The sequence below is a fragment of the Hemitrygon akajei genome, chromosome 14 (genome assembly GCF_048418815.1).
Source record: "Hemitrygon akajei chromosome 14, sHemAka1.3, whole genome shotgun sequence".
NCBI classification, from domain to species: domain Eukaryota; kingdom Metazoa; phylum Chordata; class Chondrichthyes; order Myliobatiformes; family Dasyatidae; genus Hemitrygon; species Hemitrygon akajei.
Window position 1 is genome coordinate 18,048,364 of NC_133137.1, and position 19,232 is coordinate 18,067,595.

At 37.5% G+C, this 19,232-nt stretch overlaps 1 protein-coding gene across 2 annotated transcripts in view; it reads left to right on the top strand.

The window, feature by feature from the left end:
• glt1d1 (glycosyltransferase 1 domain containing 1) overlaps nucleotides 1-19,232 on the top strand; it is a 71,632-nt gene that overhangs the window by 36,927 nt on the left and 15,473 nt on the right. Inside the window, exons 7-12 of one of the 2 annotated variants that reach the window (XM_073065533.1) lie at nucleotides 3,239-3,334; nucleotides 5,736-5,785; nucleotides 11,164-11,207; nucleotides 12,547-12,667; nucleotides 13,018-13,116; nucleotides 17,042-17,110. In XM_073065533.1, the coding sequence (XP_072921634.1) occupies nucleotides 3,239-3,334; nucleotides 5,736-5,785; nucleotides 11,164-11,207; nucleotides 12,547-12,667; nucleotides 13,018-13,116; nucleotides 17,042-17,050 (419 nt within the window). In that variant the 3' untranslated portion in view covers nucleotides 17,051-17,110. Of the gene's footprint in view, nucleotides 1-3,238; nucleotides 3,335-5,735; nucleotides 5,786-11,163; nucleotides 11,208-12,546; nucleotides 12,668-13,017; nucleotides 13,117-17,041; nucleotides 17,111-19,232 lie in introns of those variants that run through there. The other variant, XM_073065532.1, reaches the window with a different exon arrangement.

Sequence of the window (19,232 nt, forward strand, 5' to 3'; positions counted from 1 at the left end):
GGAAGCAGTGCCGAGGAAGTTCATCAGGTTGATTTCAGAAATGAGGGGGTTAGACTATGAGGAGAGATTGAGTTGCCTGGGACTGTACTCGCTGGAATTCAGAAGAATGAGAGGAGATCTTAGAGAAACATATAAAATTATGAAAGGGATAGATAAGATAGAGGCAGGAAAGTTGTTTCCACTGGTAGGTGAGACTAGAACTAAGGGACATAGCCTCAAGATTTGGGGGAGTAGATTTAGGACGGAGATGAAGAGGAAACTGCTTTTCCCAGAGAGTGGTGAATCTGTGGAATTCTCTGCCCACGAAGCAGTGGAGGCTACCTCAGTAAATATATTTAAGACAAGGTTGGGTAGATTTTTGCATAGTAGGGGAATTAAGGGTTATGGGGAAAAGGCAGGTAGGTGGAGATGAGTCTATGGCCAGATCAGCCATGATCTTGTTGAGTGGTAGAGCAGGCTCGACAGGGTTAGATTGCCTACTCCTGCTCCTATTTCTTATGTACTTAAAAAGTCAATTCCCTGTTACAAATGAGGAGGAATATCTTTAATCAGAGGGTGATGAATCTGTGGAATTTGTTGCCACAGAAGACCAGGTCATTGGGAGTACAGTATTTAAAGTGGAGGTTGATGGATTCTTGATTATTCAGCACATGAAAGAGTACAGGGAGAAGGCAGAAGAGTGGGAAATGGATCAGCCAAGATGAAATGGCAGAGCAGACTTAAATGACCTAATTCTGGTCCTATGTCTTAAGGTTGTGTTAAGCTTTGGGGGAAGGCAAAACAGAGGGTGGAACTTTTGACTTGTATGATTTTTCCAGTTTTTAAATTCCTCAGTATATTAGATACATTTAAAAACTTTGCTGTAAATAATAAAAAGTATGCTTTAAAATTTATTTAAAATACATTAAAACATTCATAAATGAAAAATAATTAATTAAATTAAAATGATTTATAAAAGAGCATGATTTCCTCATTCTCCACAGGGAGAACTTCCATGAGAATGAATGGAATTTCTACTAGCTTGTTGCAGGATCTCAGAGGTGGTTTGTGTCACTTTCACAAACATAATACTGAATATGATTTAATCCTTTAGATTTATTTTATATTCTGATCAAGTGTTTGTTTTACTATCAGTAGTTTATAAAAATGTCTATTTGTATTGAGACAAATGCTTCCATGCTATCTGTTTTGTCGCAGAGTACTTGCAAACAAATTCATTCTGTAATTGAAAGTTGGTGCATTTAAGGAAATTGCACACTTCAAAGCCAGGATAATTTGGCTGAATTAGTATGAGATTAACAGTTCCATTTGTGTTTTTACCTGAAATAATAAGCTAAATGTTGAAATTTATATCTAGCCTGATCTATTGATTTTCTAAAATTATGGAATATTTTAGAACCAGCAAGTGAAAATGCATTAGCACAAGAGATTCCACAGATGCAGGAAATCCAAAGTAACACACACAAAATGCTGGAGGAACTCAGCAGATCAGGCAGCATGTGTGGAAATGAACAAACAGTTAACATTTCGAGCCAAGCCCTGAAGAAGGGTCTCAGCCTAAAATGTCGACTGTTTGTTCATTTTCATGGATGCAGCCTGACCTGCTAAGTTCCACCAGCATTTTGTGTGTGTTACAGTGTAAAAATGCAGACCAGTTCACTGCCATTTGTAAGAAACAAACATAGGTTAATATTTTGATTGTAAACTCATTCAAACATTTACCCATTTTTCCAAATCAAATTCATAAGTAAAATATCAGATCAATGGTAGTAGATAACAACATATTTATTTGGCTGTTGTTAAGATACCATCTCAAACTGACAGGAAATATCAAATAATTTGCTGTTTATTTTCAACAGAGGATTGAATTATTGAAGAAATGGACTGTTTTGTTATCGTTGCTCTGTACAGATATACCAACCTTCCATACAGTCTGTTTTACTGCACCAAATTTAGTAATTTTACAGCTACCTCTCACACCCTCTGAAGCCCTGAAAATACAAATTCAGTTTCCCCACTGGTTTGCATTCCACTCTTTAGGAAACAAAAAGAAGCAGAATGTGCATGAAGTATCTCCAATTAAGAGGAAGCAAACTGGAGAATGCTACAATACATACTGGCTTTAAAACCTTTGCCAGTTTTATTTTAAATTACCCTACTAAAATGCTGATTTTTTTTTCTTGTACAGTGGCTTCCGGTTAATTGGAATACATTGGAACCAGTGCATTTTGACCCCATTTAGTGGCTGCCCAGTTAGTCGTAGTTTCATGGAAATAATTTCAAAAGTATAAAAAAGGCAAGCCACTTTTAATTGAGCAATGGGTTAAGTACTTAAATGAAATGCAGAAAAAATTAGAACACTGCCAATACTACTACAGTACTATAAAACTGTGTATTAGTTTGTGATAGATATCAACAGAGAAATTCATCCAATGTACGCTGCTGTGTTCTTTTGATTGACTGTAAATGAAAAAAGCAGCATAGATACCTAGTGCAGATAAAAGACTGCCTTAATACAATGCTATTGACATTTGCATCCTCCGTTGTAATATTCAAGATGATTATTGTTACCTTCAAATTCTTTGTAGTTCCTAACTTATCTAAGTAGTGAAGTTGTTTCATTTTCACTTGCGGCCATTTCTGGCATCACCAAGCCTCACTGCATGAAACCAAACTGTTACTGAATTGTCTTACTGCTTACTTCTTGGCGACAAAATCACTGCCTTTTGAACAGAAGCACATGCATCTGACGCCATTTAAAAACTGTTCATTCAAGCACGGTGTAGGATCTAACAGCCACACAAGTGAGTATGACTAACACAGGCTAGAAACTATTTGGCAACAGTCTCCTGTCTCAATTAAGTGACATAGTGTCCCAAATAAACAAAAAGAATCCTGGCTATTTTTTCGAGTAGTTACTGTTCTTTGAGTTGTTCCAAATAAGCGGCTGCCTCAATTAACCAGAATCCACTGTCAAATCTTGTTAAATTGTTTTTTATTCAAATAAATCTTCCAGTCATATTTCTAAAATCCGTCCATACAGTTTTGTTGTACAGTATTTATGGAAGAGTATATTCAGACTTAAATCGTGTTGCTTTCCTTTTAAAGCTTACTACACTGATAAGATGAAGATAAAAGTATGACGCAAGTTACGTTTCATAATGAAAGGGTTACTTGCTCTCATTTTTCTACTTTATATAGAAAATTGCTTTTGCTTTGCTCTTTATAATGATTACAGGGATTCAGTTCACGAGTAGTGATCCATACATCTTCCTTTTGGTGTGTGGACTTCGACGAGTTAAAGATCCACTCTACTTGGTAGATGCTTTCTCAGGTAATCAATTCAGACTTTGTTATTCTTACATATTGTTGATTCCCTGGACCTTATCATAGGAGTAATTTTAATTCAACTCTCAATTTGTGGCTGTGATCTCACTTTTGTGAACTTTAGTTCTGAATGTTATTTGCCTACTTTGCAAGGTTTGTTTTGTTTTTCACATCGGGTGTTTGACGGTCTTTTTTAATGGGTTCTTTTGTGTTTCTTTGTTTTGTGGCTGCCTGTAAGGAAACAAATCTCAAGGTTGTGTATAGTATACATACTTCGATAATAAATGTACTTTGTACTTTGAATTTGCCTTCCTGTTATAAGTATCCTGCTCCGAGGTGTTGATCATTTCATTAATGGTTTTTGCTGATTGGAGCTATTACTTTGAAGAAGTGTAACTGGCGTCTTAAAAAATTTACACATCTTTGCATACAAATTATTTAATACAAGCAAGGGTTGAAGACACAATATGTTTTATTCCTGCAACTTACTGATGTCTCCTGCAGATTTTATATGCATATATTGCAGGGTGAGGTTTTTTTAAATTAACTAAATACTAGAATAAAAAAGCTTTCTGACAAAGCATTAACCATATTTCATCAGTAATATACCAGTGATGAAATATTCTGTCTTTTCAAACTAGACATTCCTTCTGTGAAGAACATATAAGGTATGCAATTAATGGCTTAGAAGCATTTTATTAGCCAACAGTTTAAATTTATACTACAATGTTGTAGATGCTATAGCACTTAATAAATCATAAAATTGAATAGGCCAATTGGTGTAATAGATCTCTTCTGATATTTGTCCTTCATTGATTTATCTTTCTTTATTTTGTTTTACTTCAAGCTTCCAATTATCCATCCGTACTACTAATACTCCTTCTAGTAATGAGTTTCACATTTAAACCATTCTCACTGGATTAAAAAAAAATTCACCTGAATTCCTTATTACATTTAATAGTGAGTCTCTTCAATTTTTCTAATTTTAAATATGGGAAGATTTCTCATGAATTTATATGGATCTCTATTACGGTAGATTCACTGGTAGAAGCTTTTTGATCAAATGAATGAAAAAAAGAACTTGGATATCTGAAGTAACAAAGATTTGTCAGTGCAGCCTTTTGTTTTAATTAATTGAACATTAGTAGATAGAAAACATTCTATCCTGCTGATGCTCAGTTGACTAATAACACTGGCTTAAAAACACTGCATCTTCAAAAAAACAATATTTGTTATGTGACTTGCCAATCTTTCTAGTCAACCTCAAGAATTAATATCTTTCAAATCATTCAAGTATCTGTCTAATCACATCTTAATTTTCCTATCAACCTCCATCATTTCTTTAGATGTTTCCAGTTCACAAACTGTATTCTATGTAGTGTAATTCCTGTTTAAATTGCTTGTACTCAACCACAGAAGATTGTGTGATGCCCTGGTTAAGATTGTTTTTCTGCTATGCTGTATGTATTTTACCTTAGCAGTTCTGTAGGAACTGTCGATTCTGTTCTCAGCCTGTTTGGGTTTGAGCTGAGATAAGGGGCTTTGTTGTTCAAGTTAGGAATGTGGTGTCAGCCAATCAGGATGGTGGAATTGGGAAAAGGTTTTAGAGAACACTGGGTGGAGAAGTTTTGTGAGGGATACTTGTGTGGGTCAAGGTCTTTTTGGTAGGAGGTGGGAGTAACCAGGAGGGAAGACGGCTGAGGATGCCATCCCTGTTACACAAGGTGCTTTGTGCAGATGAATGGCTTCAAGGCCTATGGGAGAGCCCATTTGTTTGAGATAGATTTCGAGCGACATTCAGAAGGGGTGGGTGCTTTCACACAAAACAAATGTCTAGTGCGTGAGTTATAGACAACTTCAAGATGAGTTCCAACTTATGTGCACATTTGACTGTTTAATTATAATGGGCCCTTTTTGTTTTTTTTTAATAACTCTGGTTAAGATATTGCAGTGTACGACCTTTTATTTCTTGCTGGGGGCAGTAAATCACACAGCATTCACACAAATCAGGGTTTGGGTGAGTGAGACATCCCAAGCTGACAGGTTTGGTGGGACCAGAGTCGTATACATCCTGGACATACAGAGCCTGAGAAAGGTGGGTTTCTCACCGCGAAGTCCAGTGGCTGTTAGCGCGGGACAATGACCCGCTTTTTCAGAGACACCCAGTAAAAAACTATTGCAATTGTATTTATTATCTATGATTCTACAGTTGATAGCAGTTTTGGAGTTATTATTAGGGTTTACTTCCAATATCAAATGAAGTTGCTTTCCACTGATATGAATTCAATACCTTTCAAATATGAGGAAAAATCTGTAGTAAATCATCCCTGTTAAACTGAAATTATTATATTATTGATGTTCATTGTTGCATTTCAGGTAATTAAAATATTCTTTATCTTGTTTTCTAGCTTGGCATGAAAGGGAACCATGTGTTTATTTGATTATTATTGGACCCGAGGTAAGTAATTGCTCTTAGATATTAAAGCTACAAAATGCCAGAAATAATTAGTTGGTCAGGTGGCATTTGTGAAAAGGGAAACCAGATAACGAACCATATTTTAAACAAGAGATTCTCCAGATGCTGGAAATCTTGAGCAACATATACAAAATGCTGGAGGAACTCAACAAGTCAGGCGATATCTATGGAGGCGAATAAACAGTCAACATTCCAGCTGGACACCCTCCATCAGGACTGGAAACAAATGAGGGGAAATTTCAGAATAAGAAGTGGGGTGGGGGGGGGGGAGAAGTACAAGCTGGCAGGTGAAGTGTGAGACCAGCAGAGGAAAAAGGTGGTTGGATTGGGGAGGGAGGGTGAAGTAACAAGCTGGGAGGTGAAAGCACTAAAGTAGGAGGAATCTGACAGGAGTGGACATTGGACCATAGCAGAAAGAAACCATATATTGCTGAACTACACTAATCTGGACCAAATATAGAATACCGATTTTCATTTGCCTTAAAGCATCCAGTACTCCTGGGAAGTGGCCACTGCAATGGCAGAACTCCTGGCAATTGATCAATTTGGTACCATCCAAACCTGCCGTGAAAGATCTGACAATTGTTCAAGTCCCAGTTCTGATTTAATGGCTGTAAAAATAATAAGCAATCTTTCAGTGATTTTGCATATCTGTGACATTGTGACATTTCAAACCTATTAAAATTAAATGTTTGTTTAAAAAATTCAAAGCAAGCTCCCAGTTGCATGCCATTTCAGCTCCGCTTCCCAGTGCCACACTGACTTGCTTATACTCACCGTTCTTTATTGTCAGGGTGAGACCAAACACAAGGTAATAGAACAGTACTTCATGTTCCACCTGGATAATCTCCAACCCAATGATGTGAACATTGAATTTTCCCATTTCAGATAGTTCAGATAATGTTCCTTTCTCTCTGATCCAATAAATTGTCTCAACCCCACTTCTTTCTGAACACATTGTCCCAGATCTCCATTACCCAGTTACTTTTTCCTCTCCACCTGTTTTCATCTGCCTGTTATCAGATTCCAGAATCTGCAACCCTTTGCTGTCTCCACTGTCACCTTCCATCTGGTTTCACCTAGTGTCTGCCAGCTCCTGCCTCTCTCCTCCCCTCATCCCTTTATACTGGCTCATATTTCCTCTATGTTTTCAATGTTGAGAGTTTTGACTAAAACTAACTACCCCTCTCCAGATGCTGCTAGATCTGTTGACTTCCTCCAGCAATACATATTATGTGCTAGATCCCAGAAGCTGCAATCTCATCTGTTTTTTCTGTACTAGACCTTCCCATTACTTTCAAACTTGTAACCCTAAAACCTGCATTAAATTCAGTAGGGATTAAATCTGTAATATATTAATGCCATGAGAAATCTGGCTGAGTGGTGCCACGACAACCTCTCGCTGAATGTCAGTAAGACCAAAGAACTGATTGTTGACTTCAGGAGAGGAAACTGGTGGTTCATGACCAGTTCTTATTGGGGATCGGAGATGGAGAGGGTCAGCCATGTTAAATTCCTCAGTGTTATCATTTCACAGTGTTTGTCCTGGGCCCAGCACATAAGTGCAATTATGAAGAAAGCACGGCAGTGCCTCTACTTCCTTAGGAGTTTGCAAAGTTTCAGCATGACATCTAAAACTTTGACCAACTTCTCCTGTATAGATGTGTGGTGGAGAGTATATCAACTGATTGCAACACAGCCTGGTATGAAAACACCAATGCCCTTGAACAGAAAATCCTACAAAAAGTAGTGGTATCAGTCCAGTCAATCATGGGCAAAGTGCTCCCCACCATTGAGCACATCTGTACAAAGTGCAGAGGCAGGAAAGCAGCATCTATCAACAAGAACCCCCACCACCCAGGTCATGCTCTCTTCTCACTGCTGCCATCAGAACGAAGGTTCAGGAGCCTCAGGACCCACACCACCAGTTTCAATAACAGTTATTACCCCTCAACCATCAGGCTCTTCAACTTGAATTGACTCAAGTTCCCTTGCCCCATCACGGAACTGTCCCTTCAATATATGGACTCACTTTCAAGGACTCTTCATCTTGTTGTCAATATTTATTGCTTATTTATTTTTTATTATTACTTTTCTTTTTTATTTGAACAGTTTGTTGTCTTTTGCACGCAGGTTGTTTGCCCGTCCAGTTGGGAGAGTCTTTTCATAGATTCTTTTATGTTTCTTGGATTTACTGTGTATGCCCACAAGAAAATGAATCTCAGAGGCAAATATATGTACTTTCATAATAAATTTTCTTTGAATCCAGCAAGAGTGACCTCTATCACTAGAACTAGCTGCTGAATTGACATTGAACCTGTCAGGAAATCAGGTTCTACTTTTGACAGCATGTGGCAGAAGTCCCACAGGCAAACAAGTTCCAGTAGAACAACCGGAATTCAGCCCATGCCTAGCTCAAAATTTTAAGTTGATGATTAGTTGAAAGTAATGAACCAGAAATACTAACTCTCTTACCTCAGAGATACTTACTGATATACCGAATATGTCCAGCATTTTATTTATTTTAGATTTACAGATCCACAGTAGATTGCTTTTGTGGATCATTCTTGAGTTCAAATGCTTCAAACTTTTTGTATACAGAAATGATACTTTATCACTGTATGTATTAATCGTCTACACCATTGGCAGGAAACCACACAATTATCAAGTGCTATATCCTAACTGCTGGATATATTACAATTATGTATTACAATCTCTTGTTAGGTTGGCATATGAAAATACAAAATATTTTGTTCCATTCTTCAGTCTACCATGCTTTCCTGCATTTAGACTGGGCATGAGTTCCTGGCTTTCATGATGCTTGAGGCATGATGAGAGTTGAGAAGAAGGAATAATTGAAAGTTAAAATGAGTAAGGGAAGGATGTATAGACCACGTTTCAGAAAGAAGAGGCTAGGCAGTTGAAATACCAGCCTAGACATAACCAAGGAAATACTTCTCAACAAGGAGTTAATTTTTGAGCAAAGCTTTCCTTGAATTGGTAATTTTGAGAGCTAAATATCCTTGTTAATTTGGTTTACATGTGCAAGTTGGGCTACATTTCAGCAGATGGTCCTGTCTCAACAGATTGCTAAACAATCTAATGTGTTTTCTTTGTTAATGACTTTGATATTGCCAATAAGTCTCTCTGGCTCTCTGCCATGCAGGAGGCATGCACTTGCATTACAGATTTGTGTTCTGAGCTGCAATTAATTTTATATGTATACAAGTATTTTATGCCTCATTTTCTTATGCACAGACATAATAAGCAATATAAGTTCAAGGAAGACACCAGCACAATGGTATTGAGATAAATGACCAGTCATGATTATATTGAATTGCAGAGCAAACTGAAAGCCAACTCTTGCTCTGCTTTCTCATTAACAAAACTTTATTTTATATTTGCCACACTTCATAAGTATTTTGGTAACAATTGTACCCCTGTAGGAGGAACTGTGAGGAAATACTTCCTTCAGTTCGAAAAACATTCCAATCAGAAAAGGCGTCCTTCCACCACTAAACTTTGCTTCCTAGCTGCAAGATACTTCTGGTTCCAGTTATCCAGCTTGCCTTGGATTCCATGTGCTTTAACCTTCTGGATCAGTCTACCATGTGGGACCTTGTTCGATACCTCTGTATGACTAATATGTATTGCCCTGACCTCATCAATAGTAGTTGGAACCTGAAATATAATTAAATTAAATTTATGAGGTAGTATTTCCAAATGTACATAAATGCTATTCTTTAGGATTTTGTCCAGTAGTTTCGTCAGTGCTAGTGAATGACTGTGATTTCCTGGCTTGTCCCTCCTGCCCTTTTTTTAATAAAGTATGAACATTATTCATTCTGCAGCTTTTTGAAAGCTCACCCAATGATAATGCAAGAATCGCATCCAGGGCCCCAACCATTTCCTCCCTTATTTCCTCTAGCAACCCGAGGTAGATCTCATTTGGTCCTTGGGATTTATCATTCTTTGTGTGTCCTATGATATCTAACCACCTGTCCCTTCTTAATACAAGCTTGCTCCAGATTATCCACATACCCCTCCTTGAACTCCCTACTTTCAATGTGCTGCTCCTCAGTAATGGTGAGAAGTATTATTTCAGGACCTTGTCTACATCATTGGCTCCACATATTGTTTCTTTAGTCCCTAAGGGAACCAACGCTTTCTCTGGCTACCAACATGCTCCTAGTGTACTTAGGATATCTTGGGATTCTCCTCAACCATTCTTATCAATGATATTTTATGGCCCCTTTTGCCCTCTTAATTTCTTTCTTAAGTTCTCTACTACATATTGTATTCCTCAAAAAGACTTCTTCCGTCCCAGTCCTCTAAACCTGCTATATGTTTCCTTTATTTTCCTGATCAGCCTTCAAAATCCTTTGTCATCCAAGGTTCCATAACCTTGCCATTTTTGCCTTTTATCCTTGTTGAAACATGTTGGCCCTGAACTCCCAGCAACACCTTCTAAAAGGCTCCAACTTGTTAACTGTAATTTAAGAATGAGCTGGCACTACCTTACTTGCATTTCAGTGCTCTGATTATTGTGCATACATGAAAACTATGGAAACTTTGCAGAGAAGGCATCCAAAATAACTGAACACTGGAACATGCAGAAATCTCTGTAGATGGAAGTTGTACAGATCTTGATAGCAATTTGAAGACTAGCCTATAAACCCTCCCTCAAATACAGCCTTCCAGCTGGATGGCAATGGCAAGATGCATTCAAGTTCTAGGTCTGTCTTCTTAAAGGAAATAATTTCATCCTTGTCAATTGCAGGCCCACTATAGTCGTATGTAGTTCCCAAGGAGAATGAGTATTTCTATAAGCCAGGGTTCTGGTACTTATCAGTAGTTGTAGACATTACTGAGCTCCATTATGTTGCTATCACAAAGTAGTATTCTCACAATTATGATTACTTAAATTGTGAAAAATGTGAAAAAAAATCTGCCATTTCCCACAAGACCAAAGCCCAGACCGACTCATTGTCATCTTTATCATGAGATGCAGGAAATTAATGTCATTTGATTATTTTTGCAAATATTTTGAAAGAAGAAGTGCTTGCACTTGTGCCTGCCATTCCGATTTACTAAGCAAACAGCAAATTGCTTACAAGTTGAAGTGCTTTGTAAGCAAATACTGCAGCCAATTCATAGTGCAGCTGACTCCTAAAGAGCTTATGAGATGAATAGCCATTGATTGAGGGGAAAATGCTGTCTATCGCAAAGACAATGTTTGATAAATGAATAATTTCAAAATTGCTAAGGGTATTGAGTACTTGAACAAAATAAATCCCCTTATATTTTTGTTTAAAATATATCATAACTTTTATCTGATAATCATTCATCATGCTTCTTAGGTTGATGCAGTGTTTGCACAACAGGTGAAGGCTAAGGTCAAGGGGTAAGTTAGTTTTCTTTTGAGATGTTTGATATAATAATCCATGCTTTTATGAAGTACTACTCATTATTATTTTAACATGAATTTTGTATTTTTTCCTCCAAGAGCCTATATTGCTATAATCCCTATTGATTTTAGAGTGATACTTTGTGAGGGAATGTGTTGAATTAAGAGTTTTGAGAGTTTCAGCAGTGCACAACCTTAGTGATAGCTTCTTCAGGGAATTGATGTGATTCCATCGGTGTCTAAAAGATTAAAACCTCTCTGCTGGTGTTGTCGATTCTTTTGATTCTGACATCCCTGAATATTAAACTGAGAAATGACGAAATTCACACTGATACAGCAAGTTTCTAGGTCATTCAGAGGAGCGGGGTATAAAGAGCTTCACTCCGGTTCTTGCTCGTGTTCCACCTCAGCTCAGTCACAGAATCTCAGTGCAGCGTAAGTCGACAGAATGTTTCTATCAGTTTTACCACAGACCTTTTATAATCTCAAGTACTTCTTTGAGATCCCTTCTCAATATCTCCTGTTACAAGAAGAACAACTTAAGCTAATTCCGTCCATTCATGCGGCTAAATACCCCTACCCTCATCCCCCCCCCCTCCCCCCGCCAGTTATGGAACATAGGACATTACAGCACAATACAGGCCCTTTTTCCCAAGGTACTGCACCAGCCTTTTAACCTGCTCCAAGATCAGTCTAACACTCTAATGCCTTCACAATGTTCTTAAAAAATGTGTTGTCCAAAGTGGAGACAGTTTTCTAGTTTTGATCAGACTATAAATGTTCTTGGTTCCTTGATATTTTGTGCCTCATTTTATAAGACCAAGATCTTATGCAGATTGTTGAAAATGAGTGCAATTTCTCATTTTTTAATTTAATAAATAAAAAGGGACAAAAACTTACAAAGTTTAAAAAAAAATCAACTACGGAATTCAGTTTAATTGACTTTAAAAATCTTTTGTTAACTTATAATATTTATGTTCACTCAAAGCATCTGATTTTATAAGTACTGTACTTAACTCAATTTCCATTACAGAAAATCTTCCCTACCAAATGCAATAAGCATATACAACAGTTCATCTCTGTACGACAGGAGAACACACATGGTAGTGCAGTACAATAGTGTCTGTTTTTTTTATTTCATACACTATTATTGTGCAGTATTGCAGATTATTGCACATTGGAAAATTTTTATGTATATTCTGTACTCTATTTGTTAATATTATATTTATTATTATTATTGTGTAGTGTGTTTTTAAATGTTGCTGCTGTAATGAAATAATTTCCCACTCAGGCTCAATAAAGTACTTATTATCATTAATTTTCTGTTATTTTGTAGTGCTCACGGGGTCTATCTAGTTTCAGAAAAACCCCAGACTGAGCTGCATGCTGCCATGAGGGATTCCTTTGCTGTAGTAAACAGCTCCATCTCTGAAGGGATGTCTGCTACAATTCTAGAGGTATGTTATTTGCAAGATTTGAGCTCCTTTCTGAACAATTTTTTTTTAAAAATTGCACATATAACTCAAATGGTTTGCTTTTCTAACTGTTCAATTGTAATGTCAGCAGAGATATACTCTAGCATTACCCGTGGTTTTATAATATAGAGGAGAATCAAATTAACTATTGCGCTGAGCTGAATCATCAATAATAATCACAAATTCACAGGTCACCAAGAAGACAGCTTGTTTTGATGTGTAATCATTTAGGGATTAATTTGGCATGATTACAAAAAATATACTTTTTATTTGATTGAGAATGACACAATATTTTTTTTTTCTTTTTTATTGAACTGGTTCGTTACCTATAGGCAATGGACCTTAAAGTTCCAGTGCTGGCTAGGAATATACCTGGCAACAGAGCAATAGTAAACCATGAACACACGGGCCTTCTCTACTCTCATCCACAGGTGAGTCATAAACATTAGAAATTGGACAAGAGGAATCTTATTTTCAAATTATACCTCCACAACTTGTTTTGGATGGCTCACTTATCAACAAGAATCCAGCCATTAGGTTCTTCCCTGTGATACCAGCCAGATCAGAACCAAATTAAGGGATAATTTCACACTCGTGATAAAGGATGGGGCTTGTGGGAGTTAGTGATGCATTTGGTAATACATACCTTCTCAAACTCTTTTCTTAATGAAAAAGCATAATTTTGCTACTTGAAAAAGTTAGAGGTAGATTTTTTTCAATGAAATCTGCAATTACATTCATTCGGTCTTATAGATTTTGTATAGGATTGACATTATAGCACCTGCTGTCTGTATAGGCATGGTATTACTAGTTTAATTGATGCACATAAAATATTAAATATTTGTATTCTGTGTTTTTGAAAGTGATGCAAGTAACTTTAACAAATGGTAAAGAGCTGAGGAGCAACTTTTCGTTTGCAAGTCCCTAGATCCCTAAATGAGGCATCACAGGTAACTAAAGCGGTAAAGAAGGAGTGCAAGATATAGGCCTTAATTTGTCAGGGAATAGAATAAAAGAACATGAAAGCCGTGGTACAGTTTGGTTGGTCCACAGCTGAAATATTGTGTGCATTTCTCTTTGCTACACTACAGAAAGGGCATGAATGCTTTGTGATTTCTGGAGGTGAAGACTGGATGGGGTGGGGAAGTAGTCTAACAAAGGTTTATAGCATTATAGGGAACATAGGGTGGAGAGTGAAAAACTTTTTCTCAGAACGAAAACATCTAAAACCAGAGGGAATAGGTCTAAGGTGAAGAGTAGGAAGGTAAGAGGGGATTTGAGGAAATGTATTTTCACCAGAAAGGAGTTACATTCTGGAACATGCTGCATGAGAAGCTGGTCAAGGCAGATACTCTCACAACATCTTAGACAAAACTATCCGGATGAGTTCTTCAATTGCCGAGGTATGGTAGACTACAGACCTAGTACCGGTAAATGGGATTAGCTAGATACCTGATGATCAGCATGGATTTTTTGTGTGACTGTATTTTACTGCCATCTTATACGTGCTATATGTGCTTGTATTGTGTATGACTGGTACTGTGTTTTACAAGTTGGCCCCAGAGTAATGCTGTTTCATTTGGCTGTGTTCATGGGTATTCATGTATAGTTGAATAACAATTAAACTTGACTTTGAACTTGGATACAGTGGACTGCAGGACCTATTTCTCTGCTGTTTGACTCTGGGCTGTGGTTTTAGAAAAGTGCATTAGAAGATATAACAGTAAAAATCAAAGTCTGACATTCAGTGAACTAAAACATGGCTGCAATCCCTTGTGAATCCAACAGGAAAATATGCTGCAATACCAGCAAAAGAAATATTAAAGATACTATTGAGTCTGATTAGAAAGGCTTTTAATATTGCCAAAAAGGAGAGGGAAGATGTGAAAATTCAACAAAGACAGACAGGAACATTGGTAAGGAATGAGAAGTTAGAATATGGGAGTATTCTACTGCTTCAAATTAAAATAGAAAGGAAAAAAGCAGTATAGTTAATCTGAATCCCATCAATCTGAAGCAGGGAGAATTATTGTATATTGAGACATAAGGAAGTGACGGAGGAATTAAGCATTTTGTGTTGATCTGCATGGAAAAATGTTGGTTATTTTATTATCCAACATTCACCTGTCTCTGTTTCCCAATTTCACCCTTCCCCCTCCTACCAGGCTCGATCTGCCATCATTCTTCATCATTCCTCAATCCACCAATCACCTGTCTTACCACTCCCACTCTCTTCTTTATACCAGTTAACTCCCGTCTTCACGCTCAGTCCTGAAACAGGGTTTCAAGCCAAAATGTCAACAATTCCTTTCCCACTATAGATGCTACTTGACCCACTGAATTCATCTTTGCTCCAGATCCCAGCAACTACAATCTCTTGTGTCTTTGCAGAAGTAGTGTAGAACAGTAGTTCCTGCCAGGGAGATCTAAACATCTGACAGGTGAAGATGTGGAAGATGAAGGAGATTTTTTTAATGGTAACATTTCAAAAGATATTGGTGTTGAGAGGTACTATAGTGTTCCTCTGTATAAATCGTAGGAAATTGACTTGCATGTATAGAAATAACTCGGAAAGCAAACATTTCTACGTTGGTCTTTATTGCAAGAGGATCTGAGTTCAGGAGTAAAGATGCCTCGGCAATTATGCAGCGTATAGATCTTATCTCCCTACCTAAGGAAGGATATAATGGTAATAGAAAGTCTGCAAAAAAGTTTTGTTAGATTGCTTTCCAAAATGGAGGTGATTGATGTATGAAGTGAGACCTATTGGGAGATTAAAAGAATGAGAGCTGATCTTGTGGAAACATACAGAATCCTTACAGGGCTTGACAAAGTAGAGTCAGCAATGGTGCTTCCCATAGCTAGCACGTCTGAAACAAGGTTTCATATAAGGATTGAGGTGGAAGAGGAAATTGCCTCATCCAAAAGGTCGTGAATCTTTGTAACTATTTATCTTAGAGGTTTTGGAGCTTCAGCCACTCGAAAGACTCAAGACCTAGGATCAATAAATGTTTGGATAGGTGAAATATAGGATTAGAAACAGAAAGTGACACCAAGTTAAAAGATCAGCCAAGACCATATTAAGTAGCAGTGCAGACTCATATGGCCTGTGCCACCTCATTGTCAGGCTGCCCATGTATTTGCATTAGTGATGAGCAGCCTCCTTGACAGGTGATCAGGATGTACAAATATGTAACAGGATGAATGAAGTTTCCTCAAACAGAGCAAGCTGTGACTGGTGCAAAAATATTCTTAATGGCAACTCAAAATGTCAAAGACAGGTGCCCTTCAGATCAGTGATACGACAGCATAAAAGGCGGTCTTCTTACTTTTTTCTCTCCAGAAGAAGCATTAGCATTAACTGGATAGTGGAGTGGTTTAATTTCTAGCTGTTAAATCAGCTGCTATGAAACCAGGCACATAACAGGAAGAGGAAGTGGAGTTGAAATAGATGGCCTGACATTTTTTTCAGAATATTACAACAGGCTTGAGAGCCCAGTAGCTCATGTTTCTTTCAGCCTTGGGTTTTTCTGCCAGTACATTTTTTTTATATCTGGCTGTGCCCCATTGGTAATGAGCATTCAGTCATTGCCAGGCTATATGTGAAAATGGCAAGTCAGGAAGTTTGCTGGTGTAATTTGTTGTTAAATAAAGGTTTTCATAGTGGGCAAATTGTCAACTCTTTGCTGCAGTTCACTAGAGCATACGTACATGCTGAAAAGCTGTAGTTTTATTTGCATGTGAGTCCATGATTCCATCGAACAAATTGTGTTGTACTAATATCTAACAGAGACCTGCAACCATGCCCAATGATATTTGGGTCTCTCAAAGACGGGTTCAACCATTAAAGTTCTAACAAAGGATTGGTAAAACTGTTGTGAAGATCTGGGTACCTCACCTCATCTCTGCTTAGTTTCTGATAAATAATTCACACACAATTGCTGTTCTTTATTTCAAATATTTTGAAGGTAAAATAACTATTTAAAACACAAGAAAGTGTGCAGATGCTGGAGATCCAGAACAACACACAAAATGGTGGAGGAACTCAGCAGGATAGGCAGCATCCATGGAAAAGAATACACAGCTGACATTTCAGGCCAAGACCCTTCTTCAGAACTGTTTAATATAGTCCAAGTTCTAATATAATGTTCTGTATTTCCACTTACACATACTGTATATAGTTTGAGTAGAGGTTTTTTTTGTTAAATTGTAGGCAAGGAAACAATTATCCAACAGTTGTCCCTGTTTTCTTGCCATTCTATTTTATCTATAAAACAAGGTACTACAAATAGATAATGTTTTAAATAAGAAGATTGAAGTACTTAATCTGGACATTATTTTTCTAATCTTCTTTAGGGTAGATGATCTCAGTTACCTGCACTTCGGAAACTTCATTGAATAGGCCAGTCTGTTCTGACTAAGTATATTAAATTTTTATATTGAAAGCTCTGACAGTTTCTTTGGTTTGCATACTTGTAAATCTAGTTTGTAAGGCATGAATTACAAAACTGGCATTTTAATGGGAATGATGCTAATAATCTTCAGGTTCAAAGATTCAAGGCAAAGTTTGGCTCTTCTCCAAAATTTAATTGGACAAACTGAAAGGCCAACAGGTTTGTCAAAATTTATTTGATGCCAGTCGTGTGATACACATGATCTTAATTCCCTGGCCAATAACTTAAATATTCATCAATACATTGCATGATTATTATTAGAGGTATAACTTGGAATAAATGCTAAAGATTGTGGAAGTAGTATTGCTGAAGAATTTCACCATTTTCAACAACAAGAAATTCTGCAGATACAGGAAATCTAAAGCAACACACTCAAAATGCTGGAGGAACTCAGCAGGTCAGGCGGCATCTATAAAGGGGAATCCCCCCCTTTCATCCCCCAATCTAGTTCTACTTTCAGAATCTTTTCCTTGTTTTTCTTCTTACGTGGACGCGATATATAGTGCTATGTTTAATGCCTATCTTCCAGGGATCAAGAGAAAGTGGCAGTGGGATTTCTAATCATGAGATGATGTTTCCTGATGGTAATCGTACTTGCACTATACCTTAGATCAGTAATTAGAATTGTTTTTAATTGGAGATTGTGCATTAGGTTTAGATTTAAGTACTGAGGTTTAGGATTTTCCAGGGATTAGAAACTGATGTAGGTGTAGGAGAGATGGTAACTGCAGGAGTTAAGAGGCTTTCCAACTCTGCTTGGGAACCAGAAGAAGTGGGAGTGTTTCCCACTTTTCTTCATAATCATCTCTAGGCTCTCAATCAAAATTGCACTTTTTTTCCTAAAACTCTCCATGGTAATCCAAGGCTTTATGTTAGCTTTGCCTTCTCTTTTCCCTGCAATCAGAAGTCTTCCCCATTCACCAAGCACCAATATTTATGGCTTCATATATTTGTATATTTATCTGACCTCCAGGCATCCTCCCAGTCTGGCCAGCCACCAGGTCAGAAACAAAGGTGAGCAAAAATCAATGATGGCCATCCATTAAATTCAGCAGGAGAACCTCCTTCCTTTCTCACTTCAGGAAAGTTTTGAGACACTGGAAAATTGATCAATATCTGTACTTATTTAACGTTACTCCTGGTTATGCTTGAAGAGCACAGGTATTGTAGTTATTCTGTTGGTTTCTGGAAGTTGGTTCACCAATTTTGCTAAACAGTAGATTCCAATTAATCGGGCCATCAGTTAATCAGGGTAGCTGCTTATTTTGGGCAACTCTTAAAGAGCAAAAGCAAATCAGGAAAATAGCTTGGATACTCATAGTTTATTTGGGACACTGTGCCGCTTAATTGGGGCAGGAGACAGGTCAGTCACATGCACAAACTTAGAGCAAACAGTTGTGAGAGCTGTATGTGGTTGCGTTATGTTATCCATTTGGCCGACGGATTCAAAAAGCAGATTTTTTAATAGTCTTTTTTATTTTGAACTATAAAAGAAAATTGAGACCCTTGTCATGAAAAGGGTTGACACTGGCCAAAAAACTTTCCCTACTAGATGAAATTAAAAGCCAACTGCCTAACAACACTCATCATCAGCTGGCAGAGATATCTGGAGTGCTGAAATCTGCAATTGCATGTTAGATACATCAGCAAGATAAACTGCAAGAAGAATGGGCATTACGCGAGGGAAAATTCCCAAAAACAAAAGTGTGAAGGTAAGGATCCAGATGTTGAAGAGGCCCTCAAACAATAGTTTTCCATCATAATTGGACGAATGTGCGTGTCTGTAGACCAACGTTAAAAAAACTAGTCGGGGAGCTAACTAACAAGCTGGGTCGCAAAGATTTTAAAGCAACTGATGGTTGATTTTCTCTGTGGAAATGCAGGCACTGATTAAATTCAAGAAAGTGCACAGCAAGAAAGGTAGTGCTGATGCTGTAAGTGCAGAAACATGGAAATCTACAAAACTCCCCAACTTGATGCAAAAATTTTGTGCTGATGATATCTACAATCCTGATGAAACAATCTTTTCTTTTATCGTTCCACACTGGAAGGTTCCCTTTGCTACAAACAAGCAAACACCATCAGGTTCAAAG